This window comes from Acipenser ruthenus, chromosome 14, assembly GCF_902713425.1.
Source record: "Acipenser ruthenus chromosome 14, fAciRut3.2 maternal haplotype, whole genome shotgun sequence".
Taxonomy (NCBI): Eukaryota; Metazoa; Chordata; class Actinopteri; order Acipenseriformes; family Acipenseridae; genus Acipenser; species Acipenser ruthenus.
Window position 1 is genome coordinate 3,008,042 of NC_081202.1, and position 23,863 is coordinate 3,031,904.

Genomic DNA, 23,863 nt, shown 5'->3' on the forward strand with positions numbered 1-23,863 from the left:
GTTGTCTATATGCTCTGCTTCCTGAGCCAGCAAATCTGGCACAACTAAAGCAAGAGGTGGTATCTTTGTAAGGGGCAGCGTTGTGTGATGCACTACGGTTACAGATTCGGTCCCCTGTTGGTGAGGTGAGATGAGGTTAACAGCTCTAAAACGCAGATTTTGCATTGTGATTCAGACGCTTGCATGCGGTGTGCAGGGTTGCCGGGTCACCGGGTTGCGCCCTGTTACACCTTTATAAAGGTTTACCACGGTAGATTTGTACAGTTATTTTGCATTTTCCCATGCTTTTACCATGAATAAACTACACATAGTTTACCATGGTTTGCCATGTTTTTAAATATGCTTTACCATACCTCTCTGTGCTTTACAATGCTTATCTATGATTTACCATGCTTTCACTATGCTGCTTTATTACACTTTGCTATACTTTTACAATGAGAAACTTTTATAAATGTGGAGCTGCATCAAGTCAATCCACCCTAAAGGGAACTGCAATAAAGAATAACCTGTTTCCACGAAGCTGTGACATCCCACTGGCCTGTTACTCTCACTCCACCATGCCAGAATCAGATACCAAAAGAGACCGGCAATTCACAACAGTGCTTTCTTCATGACTGAAGGCACTGACAAAGACTTCCACTCGAAACGTTGTCATTGAATGTTTTAGATTTTTTTAAAACTATTACTTAGGTTTCAGATGCACCTGGCCCAGTTTTGGTTTTACATTTTGCACAAATATGTTACCTAAAGCTCCTGTGTCTCTTGAAAAACAAATGCTGTCTCACAGTGTGAAGCTTTGCACCCATGAAGAGCTCTGTACTGTGCAAGCCATATATTCGTCTTTGAGTTCAACATTTCATTTGTTTTACTTGTGCCTTCGTTTAGCTTTTTCTTCTTCTTTTATAAGCAGGACAACAACACTTGAAAGTACAGCATCCACATTAGATACTATATCCACTCCCCCCCACCCCCCCATGCATTGGACTCTGGGGTCTACAAAAATGCAATTGTTTAGAAAAAATACTAAATCATTTTAATGGTTTACGATATAAAAAGCATGTAGTAAAGAACAGTGAAAGCATGGTAAAGCATAGATACACATTGTAAAGACGAAAGAGGTATGATAAAGCATCTAAAAAAAAACTGGCAAACCATGGTACACTATAGTTAATGTATAGAAGTAACTATACATAATGTTAGTGGGTGAACTGCAAAATTGATGGTGTATTACTTGGACGTCCCCTATAATCCTTACAATTGTGCAAGCGACTCACACGTTCCCTTTATGAAGACACCAAGCCAAGCATACTCTTGTAAAGGTATTTTAATTGGAAGGTGCTGGTATAACTTTGTAGCTGCTCATTTTATCCCAGTCCAGTTTGGTGCGTGTGATCGGCAGGGCCCGTCGTAGAGCTTTGAGTGCAGTATCAGACAGAGAAGCGTAGTCCTCCATCAAGGTCTTGTGAAGTTCCGCCTCTGCTCTCTCCACGATGCTCACAAACTCTTTGGCCCCTTGCACTGGGTCAGTCAGGTAGAGTGTCTCTTCCACCTCCTTGACCGTGGACATGTGAACAGATGCGTCCTCGAAATAATGGCCCTGGACCTTGACGTTGCCTGTCAGTTGCGTAATGGGAGACGAGACAGTGAATTTCCACTCCGCTTTCCAGGATCCGTTACAGAAATTGGAAGGGTTGTATTGGTGGGCCTCCATGCAGCCAATGATGATCTGCTGGTTGTGGATGGTTTTCTCGTACACGGTGCAGACGCCTGTGCTGAAATGCTGAGTGATGTACCACTTCAAGGCCGTTTCCATGGCAGCCCTCCAGGGCTCCGCCTTGCTATCGACATTGTGTAGCTGAGGATCAGTAGCTTCTTTCAGCAAATGGTCAAACTTAAAGGAAATATTTCTGCTGGGATCTAGAAAACGTCCTTGCCCTAGATCCCCATGGCGGGTCACCAAAACCTGTCCGTGTCCAGGGATTGAAACTGGAGTAAAGGACTCCAGGTTGTACTTCACAAAGGATATTGCTATTTGTTCTCGCATGAGGTCGTCATCGTTCAGTAAAACACGCAAGTCATTGAAAACATCAATAAATTCTCCAGGAGGAGCCTGTGTAATTAAGTTATTGACCACCTGGACCTTCTCTTCTGCGGACAAAGCCATACTCACAGCACCTTGAGGGAAGACACACACACAACACCAATTAACAATGAATAAAGATTTGCAAAGAGATTACATTAAACGGTGTTATACTAACCTTGGAACATAACAAAATATAAGAACGAATGAGAGGATGCCATCAGTGCTCGCCCGGTTCCTAGTTAAAGGATCCCACTCATTCTACATCAACAACATGGCTTGGTAACCCATTCCATAGCCTCTCCTCTCTGTGTAAAGAAAAGTCTCCTACCTTCTGTCCTAAGTCTGTCTCCACTTTACTTATTTCCAACTGTGGTTAGGGTTTAGTGTCAAATCCTTTTTAAGATTTAATCACCAAGGACATGAATGAATGAATACATGAATTAAAGAAATAGCAAGCAGTATGGTATCAATTGGGACACTGGTGGCACCCTCATTACTGCCCCAGCTTCATTGGTGGGTGTCTCTTCAGGAATACAGGTAGGAAAATAATCAGGCAGTGATCAGAGAGAACACACCTCTGATCTCCAACCCTTGTGCACTAGGCAGCCATCTTGAAAATGCCGTTGAGACAGAATAAAAATTTATAAGTGTAAAAAATTGTCAGGATGTTAACAACAAAAAGAAAAATGACAGGTACATTATTTAAATAGTTGTAGCAACACGTGGGGACGTATAACGCTATATTTTTCGGAACCTCGCTACTTCTTTCTCTTTAAGTAAGATAACCTTTTCCTAGCATCTTTCCCTGGCAACAACAATAAAATATTAATACTAAAACCTTCCCACAAAAATCATTTTAGGCTTAAAAATAGAAATGATGCGTGAGATCCTGGCATGGATCATTACATTCCACATAGCACATTTGTAATAGGCATACAGTGTGATTTATCATTTTTGCACTCACCCAAGTTGCTGAGTTATTTGGATTCCATCTTTGGATGATGGTTCCTTCTTTATCATTATCTCTGTCTCTATTAAAGAGACATTAAAATCTGTTCTGCTTCCTTCGGTTTTACTTTCAAACCTGCTGCTCGGTTGTAAATCAGGCTTGTAAATGCAGAACAAGCATGATATCAATTCAGTGTCTGGATCATGGCTGCGTGACTGGGGGTATGAGTGATGTCACTGCTTATAGATTTGGCTGTTGGTCCCGCCTCTCAAAGGGAGAAGGAAGCCACTGCCCTCTGAAAGAGGAATTGATCTGACGAGGCCAGGTCAGCAGGGTGGACCGTGACGAAGCCATGCACTGCCCACCCATCGAGGGGACTGCCTGCAAATAAAGTGGAGAAGTGGAGGCTGGAGAGGTGGAGGACGAAGTTGCTACTGGGATTGCATCAGCAGCAACAGATAGGAGAAGCAAGCCCCCATGTTCTCTCCTCCCAATCCCTGCCTATGTTTATAATTGGTAACAGGGAGGTTAAGTGACTTGCTCAGGGTCACACAATGAGTCAGTGGCTGATTTGAAAAGGGGACCTCCTTGTTACAAGCCCTTTTCTTTAACCACTGGACCACACAGCCTCCTGTACAAACATAGACCAGGGGCAGCAGCAACAAAACACCCATTTAACCACCAAAGGCTCTTAAAAGCGACCCACTTTTTTTTTTAAAACTGAAAGTTTAAGATATTTTTTAAACTATTTCTTTTCAGAATAGGAAAGGGAAACGCTGTAGTTCTGACAGAGTTCAGGGAGAGGTGCAGGGCAATCACAATGGGAGTTTTGAATTGATTTGAAGGCTTACTTTTGCTTTTTTCGTTTCTTTAATTGATCATTGGTGTCCAATTCGGTTTCCCAAAAAGCCAATATTTACATAAATCTCGTCAGTCATGTTTATTGCTATACATTCCAATATGTCTGCCTTTTTTTTTTAAAGGCTAATGGAGTATGAATATCTACTAGTGATTAGCCCCTTTTTGAAAATAAGTGTCAACGCATGGTGATATGCTGTAATATAGACACCCCTGTGTGACCTGTTTTGACCAATCAGGACAGGGTATTTAAAAGACCCATTTTATAAAAACAATGGGTCTAATACACAGTAAAGAGCTAAACTTGTGAAGTGTGCTGAAGTAATGCTGCAAGCTTGAGATAGTGATTAAACCAGCTCTGAGGACCAAGCTGATACAAGCTTGCAGAGTCCCCAGAGAATCGCAGTGCTGGTAGGTGAGAATCCTTCTGGAGAAAACGTATATTCTTTGCATATTGTATGAGCTTTACAGAACTATACATGACTGCTCTTTCTCTCTCTGTCACTCTCTATCTTGCTCTGGGCTGTGAACACAGGGTTCACAAGCCAAGATTGAAGAAGTTGCTTTTAGCTGACCTCACTTATTTATTTACAATAAATAGTTTGATCCCCTTTATATTAGACTCCTCTCAAGCTGTTGTGCGGCCGGAATTGCAAACCGAGTCATTTCTATGAGTAAGATGAAAATAAAGTAAAGGAAACCCCCACAACTCATGTATCAAGAAATACTTTATTGGTTAAAAAAACATTAAACAATGGATGCGTTTCGGCTTCCATAGTTTTCATCAGGGCACTGAATGCATGCTAAGCCGAAACTAGTGTTTTTTTAAATGTTTTTTTTTAACCAATAAAGTTTTTTTCTCTATGTGAGTTGCAGGGATTCCTTTAATTTGTGTTGCTATTGGGTTAACCCTACGCATCACAGTTCTGGTCTGTCATGATTGTGCAGTGGTGTCCAGCAAGACTGAAGGTAGCGGCCAGTCATCTTATATTCATTGTAGTTCCCTCTTTACATTTGACATGCTGCTGGACTGTTGGTATTTTGTGAAGACTATTTAAAGCTTGCAGTAGTCAGCAGGATGAATACAGTGTAAGAATCCCTATACAGTAAGAATTCCCTCACTCCAGGCTGGCTTGTACCTGTACTTCAATCGTACAAATATTTCTCTGGTGGTGCCACTGTCTGGCAAGCCAACTCTAGCTCATTGCATCGCATGACTGTCTCCCAGTATGCAAGATTGAAGTTTGAGCCAGCTTTTAGACTAATATCCTCACAAACATTTAAAGCATCTATCTATCTATCTATCTATCTATCTATCTATCTATCTATCTATCTATATAGTTTAACTGTTAAGTATTTACACATACCTGTTGTCAAAATAAAAACAAAAACAAAAGTAACTTTGTCCAAAAAAGGAAAGGATACCGGTTACAGAAGGCTTGAGCTATGTGAAGCAGGTTACTTCAATGTAACACACACTTTGTTACTTGCTTTCAGTTGCTATGGTGATCATCACTAAAGCAATCAAGGTATATGGTGTCATAATCTGGTACTAGTGATGTCACTGCGTAGCATCATTTGTCCTACTGATAAATTTACTGCAAAATACTTCATAATTACTTTGTTTTCTCTGCACTATGCCAGTAAGTAATATTAAATGCCTTTGGATAATGGTATTACAAACCATACAGACTTGGTAAAAGTAAATAATTAAACAGGTAATTTGTTTTGTATATACTAAAGATTTTTAAACAATACGCATTTAGCACTTGCTTGATGCGTGTAATGCCTGATTGAAATTAAGGAATTAGGTTAAACAGTACTTCATAATTTCATTCAACTGTTTTAGACAGCTGTTTATTTAGTTATTTATTTTTAATTTTCAGTGCTTGCCTTCCAATTGGGTTGACAGATCAACATCAAAGAGCTGTAGAGAAATGGAGTGTGCTTTACAGAAAGCAAACTCCCTCAAGACATAGTCATCTCATCTCTCTAGGGGGGCCAGAAAAAAAGGGTTTTAAACATTCATCCAGGTAAGAAACCATTTCTATGCCCGATTGTCTACAGTATTTTCTTTTTAACATTTTATCTCACCCACTTGTAGCTGTACTTCAAATGTAATTATGTATGAAGTAACGTATTCTGGTCATAGCTTCCATAATGCCATTCCACTAACTCTTTCATTCTCGTTATAAGGCAGAACTCAAATAATGTAACTATGTCCCGTCCGCTCCAGCTCATCCAGAACTCTGCTGCCCGCCTGGTGTTCTCTCTGCCTCGCTTCGCCCACGCTACTCCACTACTCCGCTCGCTCCACTGGCTCCCGATCACCGCTCGCATCCAGTTCAAGACTCTTGTACTAGCCTACAGATGCCTTGACCAGACTGCACCCAGCTACCTCCAGACCCTCATCTCTCCCTACACCCCCACTCGACCTCTCCGCTCCGCCTGCACTAGAAGACTAGCTCTACCTCCGCTACGCTCCCCTGCCTCCAGAGCCCGCTCCTTCTCCACCCTTGCTCCGCAGTGGTGGAATGACCTTCCTACAGATGTCAGGACTGCCCAGTCCCTGACCACATTCCGGCGCCTCCTCAAGACTCACCTCTTCAAAGAGCACCTGTAGAACTCCTCTGTTTGTATCCTGGGACACTATCACCCTTCATGTAAATGTGCTTTATTTTGCTCTTATCTGCCCCCTAGTTTACTGCATTTAATCCTGTACTTCAGAATACTGTAATCTGCCAAGTGTTTAACCTGTAGTACTTTGTATTTAATCACATCCTGATGTAACTATCACTATTTAATCATATCCTGATGTAACTATCACCATTATCTGCTGTATTATTGAATTGTGGTTTGTCACACTTGTACTTTGCTTGCTATGTGTTTTTTGTACTCCTTGTTTCTTGTGTTTGATGTTGTTTGCTGTGGTTGTGTGAGCCTCTTGCCATCTCGTCATTGTAAATGAGAATTTATTCTCAATTGACTCATCTGGATAAACCAAGGTTTTGATTGGTTGATTGATTGATACAGATTCTAGGCATGGACTTAGCCTGCTATAACATGGTAATACCACATTTGGGTTTAAGTACACCCAGACTTTTTGTCATTTGACTGAACTATAACTTTACATCTGCACATTCATATACACAGTTACTTACCTTGATACAAAATAGTTGATAATACTACACTGCGGGTTTGACATGCTGAAGGATTTTAAGGCTCAAATCAAACAGTGCTGTTTAATGTCTATAAAGCTGCTCAACATTGCAGACCTGTGCAGGTTACTTCTCTTCAACAAACACAACTTCAGCAAGTCTTTCTTAGTTAAAGCCAGATAGGAGGGAGCTATATCTTTATTGATTTGTTTGTTCGCATCTTCAGGGCCTAAGTCTTCTCTTACTTGACCTCGTTTGTTTGTTGGTCTGCAACCCCTCTCAGTAGACTCAGGCAAGCTTGTTCACTGTCGACGTGATGAGATGCTACAGAGAGTTCAGGTATGGTAGTGATGCAGGCTGACAGCAATGGCTGAAGGTGGCAAAGACTAAACAAAACAGGGACAGTTTCAGAAGACAAAGTTATTCTTTATCAGTAGTTTTCTTTCCTGATTCATTGCAGGCCAGATAACTTTTTCAACCAGGTTAAAATAACTAATTGAACCGGCTGAGGGTCAATGAACTGTTTTAGGGCTTGATTGTAAGTCCTGGGCTGATAAGAATCTTGAGAGTTAGAAAATGCAATATAACCTATGTTCCATATAATTGTTTTAAATAATAATGCCTTCATAACTATAAATTTCAATGACAAATGTATCTACTAAAAGTTTAATCAAAACCTATTTTTGGAAATGTTCTCTTTGGAAGAAGAGATGCACAGATAAATACATGGAGGGCTGAACATCATCAAATGGGACAAAATACATATTTGAATGTAGGATGTCTACATGTTATGATTTTACACGTAATGATAATAGAAAACCTTATTTTTTTAAACTTGTATATGTCTGCTAGTGTATAAATTATGGTCCATCAGTTGCTGTACCAGGAGGATATGGTAACACTTTACATTGTGTCTCTAATTACTGTGTATTTACATAGTAGTTACGTAGTAAATACATGTGTACTCAAACATAATTACAATGTTATTATGCATAGTTACAATGTACTTAATGTGTATTTTTTTTGCATGAAATAACCCTAACTCTTACCCTAAACCTAACCCTTTTTTGATACAATTGTGTACTTACATATATCGTGCAAAAAGATTTACACATTAAGTACATTGTACCTATGCATAATGACATAGTAATTATGCATAAGTACACATGTACTTAGTATGTAACTACTATGTAAATACACTGTAATTAGAGACACTTAATGTAAAGTGTTGTCCTCTTTTACTGACCAAGTCGGGCTGAATAGGAAACCTGCTATGATGATATAATAATTAGGGGTGTGCAGATTGTCCTTTAAGAAGTTTTGTGTCGGCAGTACTGCCATACCAAGGCCATACATTGACAATGAAAATATGTAATGAAACTAGCAAGTGTGTAAGCGAGACCAACAGAGGGAAAGTTTTGTCTTGTATTGTGTAATTAACACCTTACAACTTCAAACTTCCTAAAGGGGATTACTCATAAAATGCTAGTATCTGCATACTCCTAGAATAATATAGTGTTTCTCTGGCCTACAGGACGTTTTCAAGCTATGTCAAGCAGAGGGGCATGGCCAGGCTATTCCATCATCTACACAAGTGTTAGGATAATTCAATAGAGGCCCTCCAGGTGAACTCCCTACAGTGTGGCCTCCGTGTGTCTCACAGGATTGTTTAGGGCTTTGTCACTTAGGAAACACAAGTGGGTGGTTCAGTGTTTGCAACAGGCTAATATACCATAGGGGATTGCTGGCTCTCAGTAGGGAGGGGAGCAGTTAGAGCAGGTTAAATATTTGCAGGAGATGGTTGCTGATTGTGGAATAGCCCAGTAACTGAAGGAGTAAATGCAAAGCCATTGCGTTTTACTTCCAGCTCATTGATTCTCTACCTTAGACTGGCACCTATGGAAATCACAGTCTGTGTCAAAGAAACTGACTTTTTTGATGACATATTGGAAGCACTTGTTGCATGATTGCTATAACTTTAGGGCTGGCTGAGTGTAAAAGGAAATCAAGCGACTCTTTAGTGGATAAACACCAGAGAACTTGAGGAGGGAGATGTTTTTCACACAAGCAGTTAGTCATCTCCTAACTATACAGCATAAAACAAATAATTAAAAAAAGGATTGTGGAAAACAACATATATTACTTTGTGACTTCCAAAACGGGTCACTCTAAATAGATTGTCAGTTTGTCTGGTGAGACCATTATTAATGCCCAAACTACCCAAACAGTTCTGCGACCTTCCAGTGTCTTTTTGGTGTCTTCTGAGAGATCCTGCAGCAATTACAGTTAACAAACTGGAGGGTTTCCATAACAACCCTTCTCTTTCTGCATAGCTCTGTTTGCCTCAGCACCTGCTGCAAACCCTTTCCAAACAGGGCAGTCTCATCACAGTCCAGAAGCTAATATATAACCTATTATCTTCTGTTTAGCGGTATTAGATCAGAGTGAATGTAGGTAATTAAGGATGACAGCCAAAGGCAAAGGCAAAGCTCTGTCTCAGAGAGACGATATCCAGCTCATCTTCAGCTGCTACGCCCCTCGAGGTAAAAACCTTTCAGCCCAGGGCCTCCTCGACTTCATCCAGAAGGAGCAAATGAACAGTCAGGCAGACATGAAGGCTGTGGAACAGATCATTGAAAACTACGAGATTAATAAAACAGGTGGGTTGAGTGTGTCTCTGTGAACTCTTAGGATGAGGGAACACGAAGCCCCTTTGTGGCTTGGAACTTGGTTTCAGGAGACTAGGTTTCAGGCCACTGCATGGCACACCAGGGGAGACTGGGGGGTTTGATACAGAAAGTCGCCTTAAACTAGGTCTCCTAGAACCAGGTTTCAAGCCACTGTTCCTGGCAAAGTGACTTTGTTTTCTCTCAGCTTTACAGAGATGCATTTTTTGTACTTACCGTACACATGGATTATTACTGATCACATGCCATCCCAACCATTACAACCAATCAGATCGCTCCATTGGCATAGGATGTGTCACGATTCAGTACAGCTTTTGAATTTTGTAGGGTATGAAATGGAACAAGTTCAGGGTGGAAAAAAAAAATTCCATCACTACAGTGTTTAATTGAACCAATTAAACCTCCATCCAGACCCTGAAGTAGTTACTTAGCTTGTTTTACCTGTTAAACCTGGAGTGGAATGGCCCTCCAGGACTGGGATTGGACACCACTGATTTAAGCTTTGTGTAATTCTGGTTCCTCTTAAACAATCGATCAATTACCAAATCTGTATGATTATCTTTATATAGACTAATCATCCCCTTCTTTCCCTGTGTTTCAGTTTCACTCTGTTAGATGTATTTTAGAGATTTCTCAAATCTTATTTGCATTGCTTTCTGTACTGTAGACTGCAAATACCAAGTTGACTGTGGGGTTTGTATAATGTCAGTTTGTCATCTGACCAGCTCCACTAAGCAATAAAACCTTGTTTCTGCACAAATTGCTTCTGAAGATTTATTTATTGACTTTACGTCAGCTATGAAACAACATAATATTTATTGAGGCTTAAGGCTTGTCAAATGTTCAAGAATTGTACTGTAATTGAATACCTGACAAATTTAAAAAATGATAACGATGCACTTTTGCTTTTTTCATTTTTTAGGACGAAGGTTTATTGTTAGAACAAAGAACAATCACTAACGTAGTACCTACAGTACCATAACGGATTGTATCTTTTTTCTGTTTTGGAAAAGCTGGTTGGTCCATTGCTACTGGATCAGTCTGTTTTATTCAGTTAAACCAACTTCTGTTTGTTTATCCATCCATAATTGGTGTTCTTCGTCAATAATTATGTATGACAAAAGCAACAATCAAACAGTACTACTGTGTATATTTTTAATCAATAAAACACTACCCTAACCAAGAAAAAAACCTAATATTGAACTCCCCTTTGTTCAAAATAGAATAAAATTAAACTTACTGTTTTTAGCAAAAAGTAAAACATGAAAATAGCCTATTACCGACCTAGGCATGAGCCCTGTTCTACACAGTAAAAGCCCAGGGTGCTACCCCCTGTGCCATTCTGTACAGCGACAATGAAACAGCAAGCTAAATATTCAAGGTATAGGACCAACCCTTTAGTGCTGTTATTGTGTGGATACTCCTGCAGTAGTGAAGGTCTCAGAGCCTGTTACTGTGTCACAGAAATTGAGCATTATCTATATATCGAACATCTTTCCTTCGGCAGATCTAACACCAGTTGTTTTTATGCACAACTGACAATAATTTAAAATGACTTGGAGGGAGCTGCATATTTAACTAATCAAAACCCACAGGTAATGTTACAGATCAAGGAGTTTGGTTTTGGCAATCACACAAACTAGCGTTCATGTTTACTTTGACATCGGCACAGAGAAACATAAAAAGAACAAGGAATACAACTGTCTAAACAGAATGAGCGGCTTCAGTCTGCTCTACCGAAGGGGCTTAGAAGAGATGATTGAGAATCTGAGGCAGCTCGTTATCAAGTAATTAAAACATATCCATTAAGAGAGCTTACGAAGAAGAACCAGGCAGACCATCTCTGAATGTCTAAATCCAGAGACTTGCACACAGCTGCGGGATCCCCCTTATACAAGTGTACCACATTAAAAGCATACCAAAGTGTAATAAAGCAATGTGAAAGCATGGTAAAGCATAGGTACCACTGTAAAGAAAAGTGAGGTATAGCAGGTAAAGCATTAAAAAAAAACATGGAAAACCAAGGTAAACTATTGTAATAGTATAACCATGGGAAAACTGCTAAATTACCGTGCAAATTTGCATTGGTAAACATTTAAATGGGCTTTAGTAAGATGTGTAAGATGTGTTTGTAAAGTCATAGCCAATGCTTCTTTTTTTCTCTGATTTAATAGCTTTTGTATTTTGGTATACACAGTCAAATCTAAGAAATCAATGACATTCGGAGGATTTCTCCGATACATGAAGACCGAGGACTGCTCAGTGGACAACAAAGACAATAAAAAAGTGTATCGTGACATGGACTGGGCTCTGTGCCATTACTTTTTATCATCCTCATACAATACATACCTAACAGGAGACCAGCTGGTAGGAAGAAGCCATCTGCATGCATGTGTAAGGTATGTTTCTGCACTTTCTATTGCAAGCTGTTATTTGGTAATGAGGAAGCAGTGTGGAGAAGTAGGGCAGCAGTGTGGAGTAGTGGTTAGGGCTCTGGACTCTTGACCAGAGGGTCATGGGTTCAATCCCAGGTGGGGGACACTGCTGCTGTACCCTTAAATGGGTAATTGTATGTAAAAATAATGTGTAAAAAATAATGTAATTGTATGTAAAAATAATGTGATATCTTGTAACAATTGTATGTCGCCCTGGATAAGGGCGTCTGCTAAGAAATAAATAATAATAATAATGATAATAATAATAATAATAATAATAATAATAATAATAATAATGTGGTAAATAGGCTATGGGATATCACAAGAACAGATTGAGCAGAATATGAAATCCCAGCACTGTATACTACAGGACCATCTTAATCTGCTAGTCTAAGTCTTTCAGGTGAGACGTAATTGTAAGTGACTCTGCAGCTGATGCATAGTTCACACACCCTAGTCTCTGTAAGTCGCCTTGGATAAAGGTGTCTGCTAAATAAACAAATAATAATAATAATAACTTGAAACCTCAAGATCATTTAACTATCTACTGTGTGTCACGGGATGCACTGTGAAGGTGGGGTTACTTTCTGCTGCTCCTTAGACATGAAACAGCAAGAAGCAACAGGTTCGTTTTGGAATCTCCCAGGGTGCCCATGGCTCTTCCGGCAGATCTGGGGGTTGCCACAGCATGTGATTGACCCAGCAGAGCAGCATCTGATGCCACCAACACATTGCAAACTGCTTTATTCTGTAACAGAGCAGCTCCCAGCTTAACTGCATTATTGCAAATATTTTTGCTAATCTTTATGAGATCAGTCAGCTACTAGGAACTGAACAAGCACTGCATGGCTGAATGGGCTACTCTGCCACTGCTAGCCAAGAAGTCCAGATCATTCTCCTTTCAAAATCTTTGTTTCTACTTTTGCTAATCTTAATTAGTCCTGGTACTTGCCAAATGCAAAAAGCTGCATCATACATAAGAAATGCATGTGATTGTTTGGAGGAGAGTTCAGAGTACACCTCAGTGTGCTGAAAGCTTTCTGTTTGCCAGGATAGTGACCACATTCCAAGGGGCTTGGTGCTCCCTCTGGGCATCCCCCTAAAGGGCTGGACTGGTATGGTTTTCTAGCCTGTGAAATCCTCAGGTATTCACATTGAGGTGGTGGTGCTGGTGGTGGTGGTGTTTAGTGATGTTTTTTTCATTCACAGCTACAGGTCCTCAGATCAATGTTAGACTTTTCAGCTTTCGCAATTGTCTTGTCATGTAGATTTCACTCATCATGGTTACAAACAAAAAACAAGTATCCTCTATGACAGTGTGTGACGAAGTGCCCGCCCCTGTGTGTATTTTCTGTGTTATATGTTGTATGTTGCGTGTGTTAAATGTTGGTGTATTGTAGTTGGTACACGGGACATAAATGGATGTGTGCAGCACGAGTATTTCAATTGTATAATTATAGTCATGCACGGGATTACGGGACTTCACGTGCATTTAAAGTATAGTATGTGAGCACGTTGCATGTAATTAATTCACGTGCTGGGATTCAAGTGAATAATTAATTAGTAATTGAATCCCAGCACAACAGTATATGTAGATGTACATTTCATTCACTCGGGGTTGGGTGTTCGAGAGTGGAGAACGGGAGAGAGAGAGAAGGAGAAAGAAAAGCGAAATAATAATAAGTGTTTATAGACTCACTGTGTTTGCTTGTGTGTCTGTCCGTGCACCGTTTGTAGTGTTAGTCTGTTTTTGTTCGTCTATTTATTTTGGCCTCAAGTGCCGTGTCCTGTTTTGTGTTTAAAACCTTTTATTTTCTGTTCTGTTTATTTATTAAATGCTGAGCGAAAGCATTCGCTCAGCTCCACCAAACTCTACCTCTCGTTTTGTTTATTTATTTCCTGGCTCTGGTCTGACGCCACCCACTCCGGCCGTCTTTGTGACACAGTGTTATAAGGGTTATAGAACTGTGTTTTGCAAGGAAGAGGTTAATTCCCTGCTTGGGCACCATGTGAGAATGTGGCCAGTCAGTTAGATCATTGATCCACCTGATCAAAAGCTGTTGTCAGCCTACTGTGATATAGCATGGGTAGCATGGCTGTGGAAGCATAACAGCTAGAGAAATCTGTTGCTTGATACAAAGCAATCTTTTTGTTTATTTCTTCTGAGTTATGTTGTTAAGTTAAGTGCACAACTATTGCAACCCTGTGTTAAATAGAAATGCTGAATTCCCAGGTGGAAAATACAGGTGTATGTTCCTGACATGTATTTGTTACCAGGTTTTCTCAGTATTATATTATTTGAGGATGGAAATCCAAGGGGGGGGGGGGGTGGATCTGCTTGTTTCCACTGGTTCAACTGAGCTTCAAAACACTGGCAGATAGCAAGATTGTTTGGAAAACAGGATTTCATTATGGAGCCAAAACATATCTCTTCTGTACCAGGTGGTGCGGTGTCTGTGCAGTGCTTGATATTTCATGTAGTATTTCCTATGGCTGTGACAAATGTCAATACATTTCTTTTTTAAATGGTTGTAATGCACAGGTGATGGTATTAGATTCCTACATGTTTGTATTTGGTATCTATCAGGTTGAAGCGCTCCTGTTTTTCCCTGTTTACACCATATTCACAGCACATGAAACGCATGTTGAAAGATGTGATCGTGAATGATAATCTCGTGTTTGTGGCGATTGAGGATTATTTTTGGTAGTGTGAACAGGGTGAAGGGTTTTTTCTTATTTGGTTCTATATCATTGTTTTTGCAGGTCAAATTGTGCACTAAAGCAGACTCTTTGACATGTCTACTCACATAAACCAGCATTATTGCACCACAGTGTTCCATTCCGCTTGACTTCAGACTAAAATATCAATCAAGGGCTTTCCATACAAAGAAACATTCCTGAAGCACGCACATTCATGGGAAAATGCTCTTTGTTTTATTGGCTGCAGAAATCATTTTTACACGGTTCACCTCCCAAGCTTTGCAAACTTTCCATGTGCTTCTTCAGCTCACTTTCTCTTTCATGGAAAATAACAACTCAATAACAAATGCCAGATAGAATCAGCTGAAAAAAAGCGTCAGTTTGAAAGTTGAAGCCTGCGTTCCAAAACCTGCAGTTTCAAATTTCATCTCCTTTGATCAAAACACAGCTTGTGTGTTCCTGCTGTAGAGACCAGGGTCCCTAGTGGCTGACCTAGACTGCAGCTTATACAGTAGTACAGGGGGAGTCATGCAGTCAGGAACATGCTTGTTCGAATCCCGGTCTTGCTGAGTTGCCGATTTTGGTAGCCACAGTGAGCATGGCATTGTCCATTGTAATCTCAGATGTATATATCAGCTAGGGTTGCCACAGTGACCCCTACTGGTCAGGAGCCAGAGGCGCAACATCGACTGCTTTGGTTTGCCAGTTGAAAACAGGTGCTTAGCTAGACACTGGATGCTCTTCAATCCTCCTGGGCAGGTCCGTGGGTTATAGCATGATTTCAATAGGTATATTATTATTATTATTATTATTATTAATAATAATAATAATAATAATAATAATAATAATAATAATAATAATAATAATAATAATAATAATAATAATAATATCACATACTCAAATAAACAGTAGGTATTACACAAATTGAACAAATGGCATATGAAAAGACTCCTAAGTTAAAATAAGATGAATCCAAAAAGGCTGATTGCAGCAGGAGTTTCACTGCACTGGGTTTCTGTGGATACGACCTCTGCAAGTCAATAAGAGGCTCTTTTTGTCCCTGGTGAATGCGGTTTACTTTGTAAATGAGTGCTCCTTGAGCTGCTTAGTAATTTGCGTGTTTGGATTCTGTACCACGCTCATCATTTCTCCCCATACGCCACCATATTATCAATAAACCAAGAATTAAGGGCTGACAGACAAACCAACAGTGGTGCATTGCATATGGCCCTTAAAATGTAGCAGCTTGCCGACCAAATACTTTAAACTAAATTTCCACTTTCCTTCTGTCGTCCAGACTTTGAGGTTGTGTAAAAAAAGAACAATATTAATATCTTGTAGAAGACTTCTTTCAAGTAGAAAACAGTCCTAAAGAGAATAAATATACCTTCCTTAAATTAAATGTGTAGAAATGCATAATAGTTTACTGCTGTCCTTGAATGACTTTAGCTTTAAGAACTTCAGTGTAAAAAAGTGCACATCCTTTGCACGTCCCTTACCTAATTCCATGGTTACTAAAACCTTGTCTCAGGTGTTGTAACATTAGTTAATAAGCTTTCTCATACCTAGAAGTTTGCTGAGGGCTTTTCTGAAAGACACAGGCAGGTGATATCAAGAGCAATTTCTGCTTGTCTCTCTTTTCTCTTACCTCTGAGAACTCACGCACCCTGGTCGAGAGCCAAACTCTCTTTAGTCATGAGCTATTACCACAGTCCTCGCTCCTCACTTCATGAGTAAAACATCATGAGGCAATGCTATGCAAATGAGCTGACCCATGTGACTTGCCATATGATTGGATGTGGAGTGCACAAGGCCTTGATCAGTAAGATGTTGTTTAGGTGGTTGTAAAATGGGTAGAAACAAAGATTTTGAAAGGAGAATGATCTGGACTTCTTGGCTAGCAGTGGCAGAGTAGCCCATTCAGCCATGCAGTGCTTGTCCAGTTGATCTCAGAACTTTGTCTTAAAGGATCCAATGATTCAGCATCAACAACATGGCTAGGTAACCCATTCCATACTCTTGTCCACTCACTGTATAAACAGCTGTGTTTCACACATCCTTAAGGATTTGAAAATGTTCCAGAAGAAAACAATAACTGATCCGTCTTTTCACTACAGTGGCCTCATTATATATATTCCCCATATATTTGGCCCATGCTCAATAGTGAAAGGAATAATGTAATATTCAAAATGAAATCAATACATTCACTTATATCCATCCTAATATTGTAGCTGTTGGAGTAAATATATATTTGAGCTTGTCAAAGTCTTTGAATAGGGTCACAACCAAACTGCCTTAAAGAAAGAAAAGCAGTGAAGAGGTCGGTGAAAAGCTAAGGGATGTCTCTGGAAACAGTTAAGTTTGTTCAAATGAATGTATTAATATAATATAAACTAATAGAAAAAAAGAAATTGAGAAGGCTGGCTAACATAAGCTTTGATACAATTGCTACCCGCGGAGATGAAGAAGTTGTTGATCGGGGGCAAAGATGTTTAATGTGATGAGATTGCATGGAGCTTTATTGCTACAAACAACCCCAGCTGTGAGTGTAAGTGTGAAAAGGCAATGGTTACTTCATTAATGACTGCTTTGAAAGCAGGGGGCTTGGAATCGTCTGCCCCTGAGGGTACCTCAGCCAAACACTTAGAACGCAATAGAAATATTTTCTCTTGCTCAGCTGCCAGCTATGCCTGTGATTATCTGAGACTGTAGCGTACCTCGCTGATGAATCCTGCTCTTTGATTATCTAAGACTGTAGCGTACCTCGCTGATGAATCCTGCTCTTTGATTATCTAAGACTGTAGCGTACCTCGCTGATGAATCCTGCTCTTTGATTATCTAAGACTGTAGCGTACCTCGCTGATGAATCCTGCACTGTGATTATCTAAGACTGTAGCGTACCTCGCTGATGAATCGTGCTCTGTGATTATCTAAGACTGTAGTGTACCTTGCTGATGAATCCTGCACTGTGATCATCTAAGACTGTAGCGTACCTCGCTGATGAATCCTGCTCTGTGATTATCTGAGACTGTAGCGTACCTTGCTGATGAACCCTGCTCTTTGATTATCTGAGACTGTAGTGTACCTTGCTGATGAACCCTGCTCTTTGATTATCTAAGACTGTAGTGTACCTCGCTGATGAATCCTGCTCTGTGATTATCTAAGACTGTAGCGTACCTCGCTGATGAATCCTGCTCTGTGATTTTCTAAGACTGTAGCGTACCTCGCTGATGAATCCTGCTCTTTGATTATCTAAGACTGTAGCGTACCTTGCTGATGAATCCTGCTCTGTGATTATCTAAGACTGTAGCATACCTCGCTGATGAATCCTGCTCTTTGATTATCTAAGACTGTAGCTTACCTCGCTGATGAATCCTGCTCTGTGATTATCTAAGACTGTAGCGTACCTCACTGATGAATCCTGCTCTTTGACAGCTGATTGATCCTCACGTCTTAATGTTTTGTCATTCTGCCAAGTGCCCTGAGGAGAGGCTGCCGCTGCTTGGAAATCGACTGCTGGGACGGGCCAGATCAGGAGCCTGTCGTTTATCACGGCTACACTTTAACCAGCAAGATCCTCTTCAAGGAAGTCATTGCCACAATCGAGCAGCATGCTTTTGAGGTCAGTGCATGGAAAACTTTGTATGGGTGGATCACTTTTTCATGCTTTTTAAAATGACCAACCCTGTGTCTCACTATAGTTCAGGGGAGACCTTCCCTCTACCCTCACCATCCCTAATCCCTGTCCTGTATGGACTTTGCTTGTGTTCGGCACTTGGACTTCACAGGTGTCCCCTTACCCAGTTATCCTTTCCCTGGAGAACCACTGCACACCCCTGCAGCAGGAGATGATGGCTGAATACCTGAAAACAATCCTAGGGGAGATACTGCTTGACATGACAATCAATGACATCTTTGCCAAGGAGCTGCCTTCCCCTGAGGTAAGCCCTTCCCTGCCCTAACATTGTACTGATGTTATTGCTAGCGTCTTATTAGTAGTAGTAGAATGACTATTACCCCTACCACTGTTCAGTGCTTTAATGATTCATATATTCCCAGAGTGTGACCCGGAGTAACTCACTTAACCTCCTTGTGCTCCTTGCTTTGGATGAGATATAAAAACAAGGTCCTTGGGGGCTCCCGAGTGGCGCATCCAGTAAAGGCGCTCCGCACAGGATGTGCCCTATAGTCTGGAGATCGCAGGTTCGAATCCAGGCTATGTCACAGCCGACCGTGACCGGGAGTTCCTAGGGGGCGGCGCACAATTGGCTGAGCGCTGCCCGGGTAGGGAGGGCTTAGGTCGGCAGGGGAATCCACGGCTCACCGTGCATCAGCGACCCCTGTGGCCGATAGGGCGCCTGTGGTTCTGCAGTGGAGCCGCCAGATCTGTGTTGTCTTCCGGCACTATAGGTCTGGTGGCATTGCTGTGGTTCTGCAGTGCGAAAAATGATGGCTTGGCAGGAGCACGTTTCGGAGGACGCATGTTCCAGCCGCCGTCTCCCGAGTCGGCGGGGGGGTTGCGAGCGGTGAGCAGAGGATACAGATAATAATTGGGCATGCTAAATTAGGTAGAAAAATCGGGGTAAAAGAAAATTGACGACGACTAAATTTAAAAAAAAAAAAAAAAAAAAAGCAAGGTCCTATTGGAAGTGACTCTGCAGCAGCAGTTGTGATGCATAGTTCACCCGCAAATCTCTGTAAGTCACTTTGGATAAAAGCGGCTGCTAAATAATAATAGTACAAGAGGTCGTGGCCTGCTGGAGGCTGTGTGAGGTGACGTCTCAGGACCAGCGCGGTATGCAAATCAGTTGCACAAAGGGAATTTGTTGTTTCTGTAAATATTTTGATCATTATTAATTGTTGTTTCAATGTCCTTTTATTGATGTCATGTTCTGTTATTGATCAAGAAGGTTGTTTTGTTTCATTGTTGTTTGTCATTGTATTACCGTGGGTTAGGAGAATGTCTGTATCTGTGGGATAGTGGGCTGTCAGCATGCGTGACATTGGTTTTAGTAGTGGGATGAGGGAGGAGACACAAGCTCCTCATCCAGCACCATGCCAACTGAACCAGTAGGACCAGCTGAGTAGCAGCAAACCAGTAGCTCTGAGCAGCTAGTGTGAGATGCCGTGCCATTATAAATTGATCTTGTAATGTTGCATTACTCTTTACTTTATGTTATAATGAAGCCACTTCTATCATACTGACTCAAGACATAGACCGCGATGCATAACAGGAAAGTTAGTCTTCATCAAGAACGTCAAAGAAAGCTCCATCAGAACCAACAATGTGAAAACATTTCCAAGGATCTGACTTTTACTGTGCCTTACCGCCGAGCTTGCATCATGTTGCATTCAGCTTGAACCCAGAAAAACAAGCATCTGAAAGGATTTCATTAGCACTGTGAACTCCTTATCATTGACCTGGAACTCAATCACCAAAGCAGAGATTAAACTATTGATTTCCAATATGAGTTTGAAATCCAAGTCTTACAATTAATGAATTGCTGAACAACGTTGAATATATAGAGTCGTCTTAAAAGTGGCAGAGGTACGGAGCAGCGACCGGCGGTACTGTGTGTTGTTGCTTTTAGAGCATAGATTTTAATATATAAACTGAGTAAAGAGGGTGCAAACTATTTGCATTTGCTACTTTGCCTTCATCTGTTTTGCTTCAGTCTTGATTCCTAATAAAAAAAGGGAAACTGTTAATTGTACTTTTAGATTTGTGGATTTGTGGAATTGTTTTCAATCAGCTCTGTTTCTGAGGTGACCTTTGTGATAAACTTATCCCAAATGTAAGACTAGAACTGTGGTAGAGAAATTATGTTCTGATTTAATTAAAATCATACCTTTTAACATCTATTCTATTTAAACAACTTGTATCTTATGTGTGTGATTGTTTATACTACATCTGTATGGGGATGCAAGATGTGCAAGTGTTCAGCACTGGCACATTTTCAACACTCATTAAGACATTAGCTGAAATGTTTGTCTGCTTTACTTATTATTATTTATTTCTTAGCAGACACCCTTATCCAGGGAGACTTGTTACAAGATATCACATTATTTTTTTACATATAATTACATTATCTTTTACATACAATTACCCATTTATACAGTTGGGTTTTTACTGGAGCAATCTAGGTAAAGGGTACAGCAGCAGTGTCCCCCACCTGGGATTGAACCCACAACCCTCCGGTCAAGAGTCCAGAGCCCTATCCACTACTCCACACTGCTGCTACTTAAAAGTATGATGCTTATAGTCATTCTGAATGAGTTATGTGGCTCCAATACTGAGTTCATCATCATCTAAAATCCACTAGGCCTTACCTGAGGCTGTAGAATCCTAATTGCCGGCTCCTTTTGAGTACTTCCTGAGTCCACAGGATAGGGTGACCTTTCAGCTATGCTGGTCCCACTGAAGTAGGTGGGGCCAGCAGAGCTGAAAGGTCACAGCATTGCGTGATTGTTGTATGTAAGAAGATGAAATATGGGATGCGGTGAGTGGGAAGTTCGAAGAAGCAGCAAAGCTGACAGTGTCTTACAGCACAGCTGTCATCCGTTATTTTCAAATAACATTGACAATTTTATGAACTACTTTATTACAGAATGTTTTCTTCATGATACTATTTGATAACAAATTGTCACGATATTTGAGACAAATTCAGGCACAGTCATGTGTGTTAATTTGTAAATGTTCTTACACTGAAAGAGAATTAAGCAGCTTTTTCATGCATCATGTGTCTGTCTTGTATGGTTGCATGATTCCTCTGACCTCTTTCTCTTATCAAACTGACTTTGCAGTTTACGGCTGGACAACGTGGAGAACTACCTGGCGAATGTTAAGAAACAATTTAAAACAATGTAGAACACAGCAGAAGAGACGATACCATCGTACCTGGACACATTTATGTGGAGAGAAAAGTACAGCGGGAATTGTGAGATGCATTTTTAAATATTCTGCATCAGAACACAGCTGCGCAGTGGGTGGGACCGGTACATGCACAGTAGCAGTATAATTGTGAAGAAAATTAGAGTTTTAAATATTTTTGAATTTAAAACAAAAAGTAAGAATAGCACCAGAAATTTTGCTTAAAAGTTAGATTTTCCATAATACACTAAAATGAATACCCATTGCAGGTAAGTGTGGTTTTCTTCACTAGTTATATCCCAGACTTGTTTTTCTTCAATTTAATAACAATTAATAAATCAATATGTATCTTTAAAATATAAATATTCACATACACAGTCATATACTTAAAAAATACTACTGTAAAATATAATACAAAATGTTCTACAGTCGACATGGTCTGGTTCTTATTCTGTAGTAAAATAGCCACAAAAGTTAGATATTGTTTTACACAAAGCTTTATTTTACAGCTTTTTTCAGCCATTTTGACTCATCTGCTGTCACTCAGCCATCCCACAATGCAACACTCAGTGTTAGGAGGGTGTAAGTGTGCTAGTTATGCCCTCCTGACACGAAGTTTACCTAGATTTTGCTATCTGGTTGCATTGCTCTCATGGTGGGTGATTGTGTACTTCCGGTGGAAAGTGGGGTTTGGTAGACCGGTCATTTCATAAGTTTGGTGTTCATAACTCTGGGGTTCTACTGTATATACAGGTAGTGAACAAAAAAATGGAAACACCTGGGTAAATAAGGGACATCAAGTATATTGAAAGCAAGGGCTTCCACACAGGTGTGGCTCATGCGTTAATTAAGCAAATAACATCCCAGCATGCTTAGGGTCATGTATAAAAATGCTGGACAGGCCTGGTTGCTTAGAATTATGGCTAGCATGGCTGCAAGAGGAGACCTCAGTGACTTTGAAAGAGGGGTGATTGTTGGGGGTCCGTTTGGCAGGAGCGTCAGTGACCAAGACAGCTCAACTTGTTGATGTTTCACGAGCAACTGTGTCTACGGTGATGTCGGCATGGAACTCCGAGGGAAAGACATCATCAGCACAGGGCAACAGTGGGCGGAAGCGCATAGTCCAGGATCATGATATCCGTGCATTAATTCGAAGTGCAAGGCAAAACAGGCGAGCAACTGCAGATCAATTGACTGCAAATTTCAACCTCGGGCGCGAGTAGCCAGTTTCATCAAAAACGGTCCGCCAAGAACTCCACAGAGTGGGATACCATAGTGGCCCATCGCCCTATTAAGTGACTTTACATTAGTGTTTCCATTTTTTTGTTCACTACCTGTATATCCATATCAGACTATAGATAAGTAAGTACTGTCACTGTACAAGGGCCACACCTTTGTACAGTGACACCAAGAAATACTCATACAGTAAATCTCCTGCACATACTTCTGCATGTTCCAACTTGTTATTTGGTAAAGGGTTACAGACGAGTACGCTAAAAGGACAGAAAACGTTTTTGGTGATTCAAATTCAGACCCGAAAATTACAATTTTTTGACCTGCACCAGAACCGCAAACTGCGAAAAAAAAAATTTGGGTCACCTGTGGGCACCCAATCCGATCTGGGTGATTGATTGACATCTCTTTGTACAAGTAAAACTTTCACATGCGGTTCTTGTACATAAGTGTAATGTACCTCAGAAACCTTTTAAATCGGCAACTTCAAATGTTCACTGTTGTGGAAACTCCATGGGCAAAATCTAAGGGAGCTCTTCATTGAACTGTGACATAAGCTGGCTGCCACTGGGGTGACATGACTTTTTGGTCTTTATAGCTGGTACACAGATTTCATCAATAATGTTGCTTTATAGATGTGTCCATTAAACAGGAACTGTTTCACTGACACATTCTGTTAACCTTTGACCATATTATTGATACAGACCACTTGCTTTCAGATCGTGTCTTTACAAGCTGTATTCTATGATTCTCTCAGTAAAGTTCCCATTATAGGTGGTGTCCTGTAGAAATGTACATGTTTACTGCCTGTGACAGGGTGCTTGTGTCACGTCTGTGGGTAAACGCTGCTTAAGCAATACAGAGAGACATGGGAGGTAGAGTTGAAACG

General features: G+C 40.6%; 2 protein-coding genes across 2 annotated transcripts in view; one reads left to right on the forward strand and one right to left on the reverse strand.

The window, feature by feature from the left end:
* Positions 1-1,324: 1,324 nt before the first annotated feature.
* On the reverse strand, positions 1,325-3,167 carry LOC117419718 (F-actin-capping protein subunit alpha-2-like). Its single transcript, XM_034032728.3, has 2 exons — positions 3,048-3,167; positions 1,325-2,175 (listed from the first exon to the last, which is right to left on the reverse strand). The coding sequence occupies exon 2, from the start codon at positions 2,162-2,164 to the stop codon at positions 1,325-1,327; it is 840 nt and encodes a 279-aa protein (XP_033888619.2). The 5' UTR covers positions 2,165-2,175; positions 3,048-3,167.
* A 6,345-nt stretch (positions 3,168-9,512) lies between these two features.
* The window catches only part of LOC117419716 (1-phosphatidylinositol 4,5-bisphosphate phosphodiesterase zeta-1-like), a 33,898-nt gene continuing 19,547 nt past the window's right edge, over positions 9,513-23,863 (forward strand). The window contains exons 1-4 of the mRNA XM_058986491.1: positions 9,513-9,708; positions 11,933-12,134; positions 18,348-18,492; positions 18,659-18,811. Coding sequence (XP_058842474.1) covers positions 9,513-9,708; positions 11,933-12,134; positions 18,348-18,492; positions 18,659-18,811 — 696 coding nt within the window. The remainder of the gene's footprint in view (positions 9,709-11,932; positions 12,135-18,347; positions 18,493-18,658; positions 18,812-23,863) is intronic.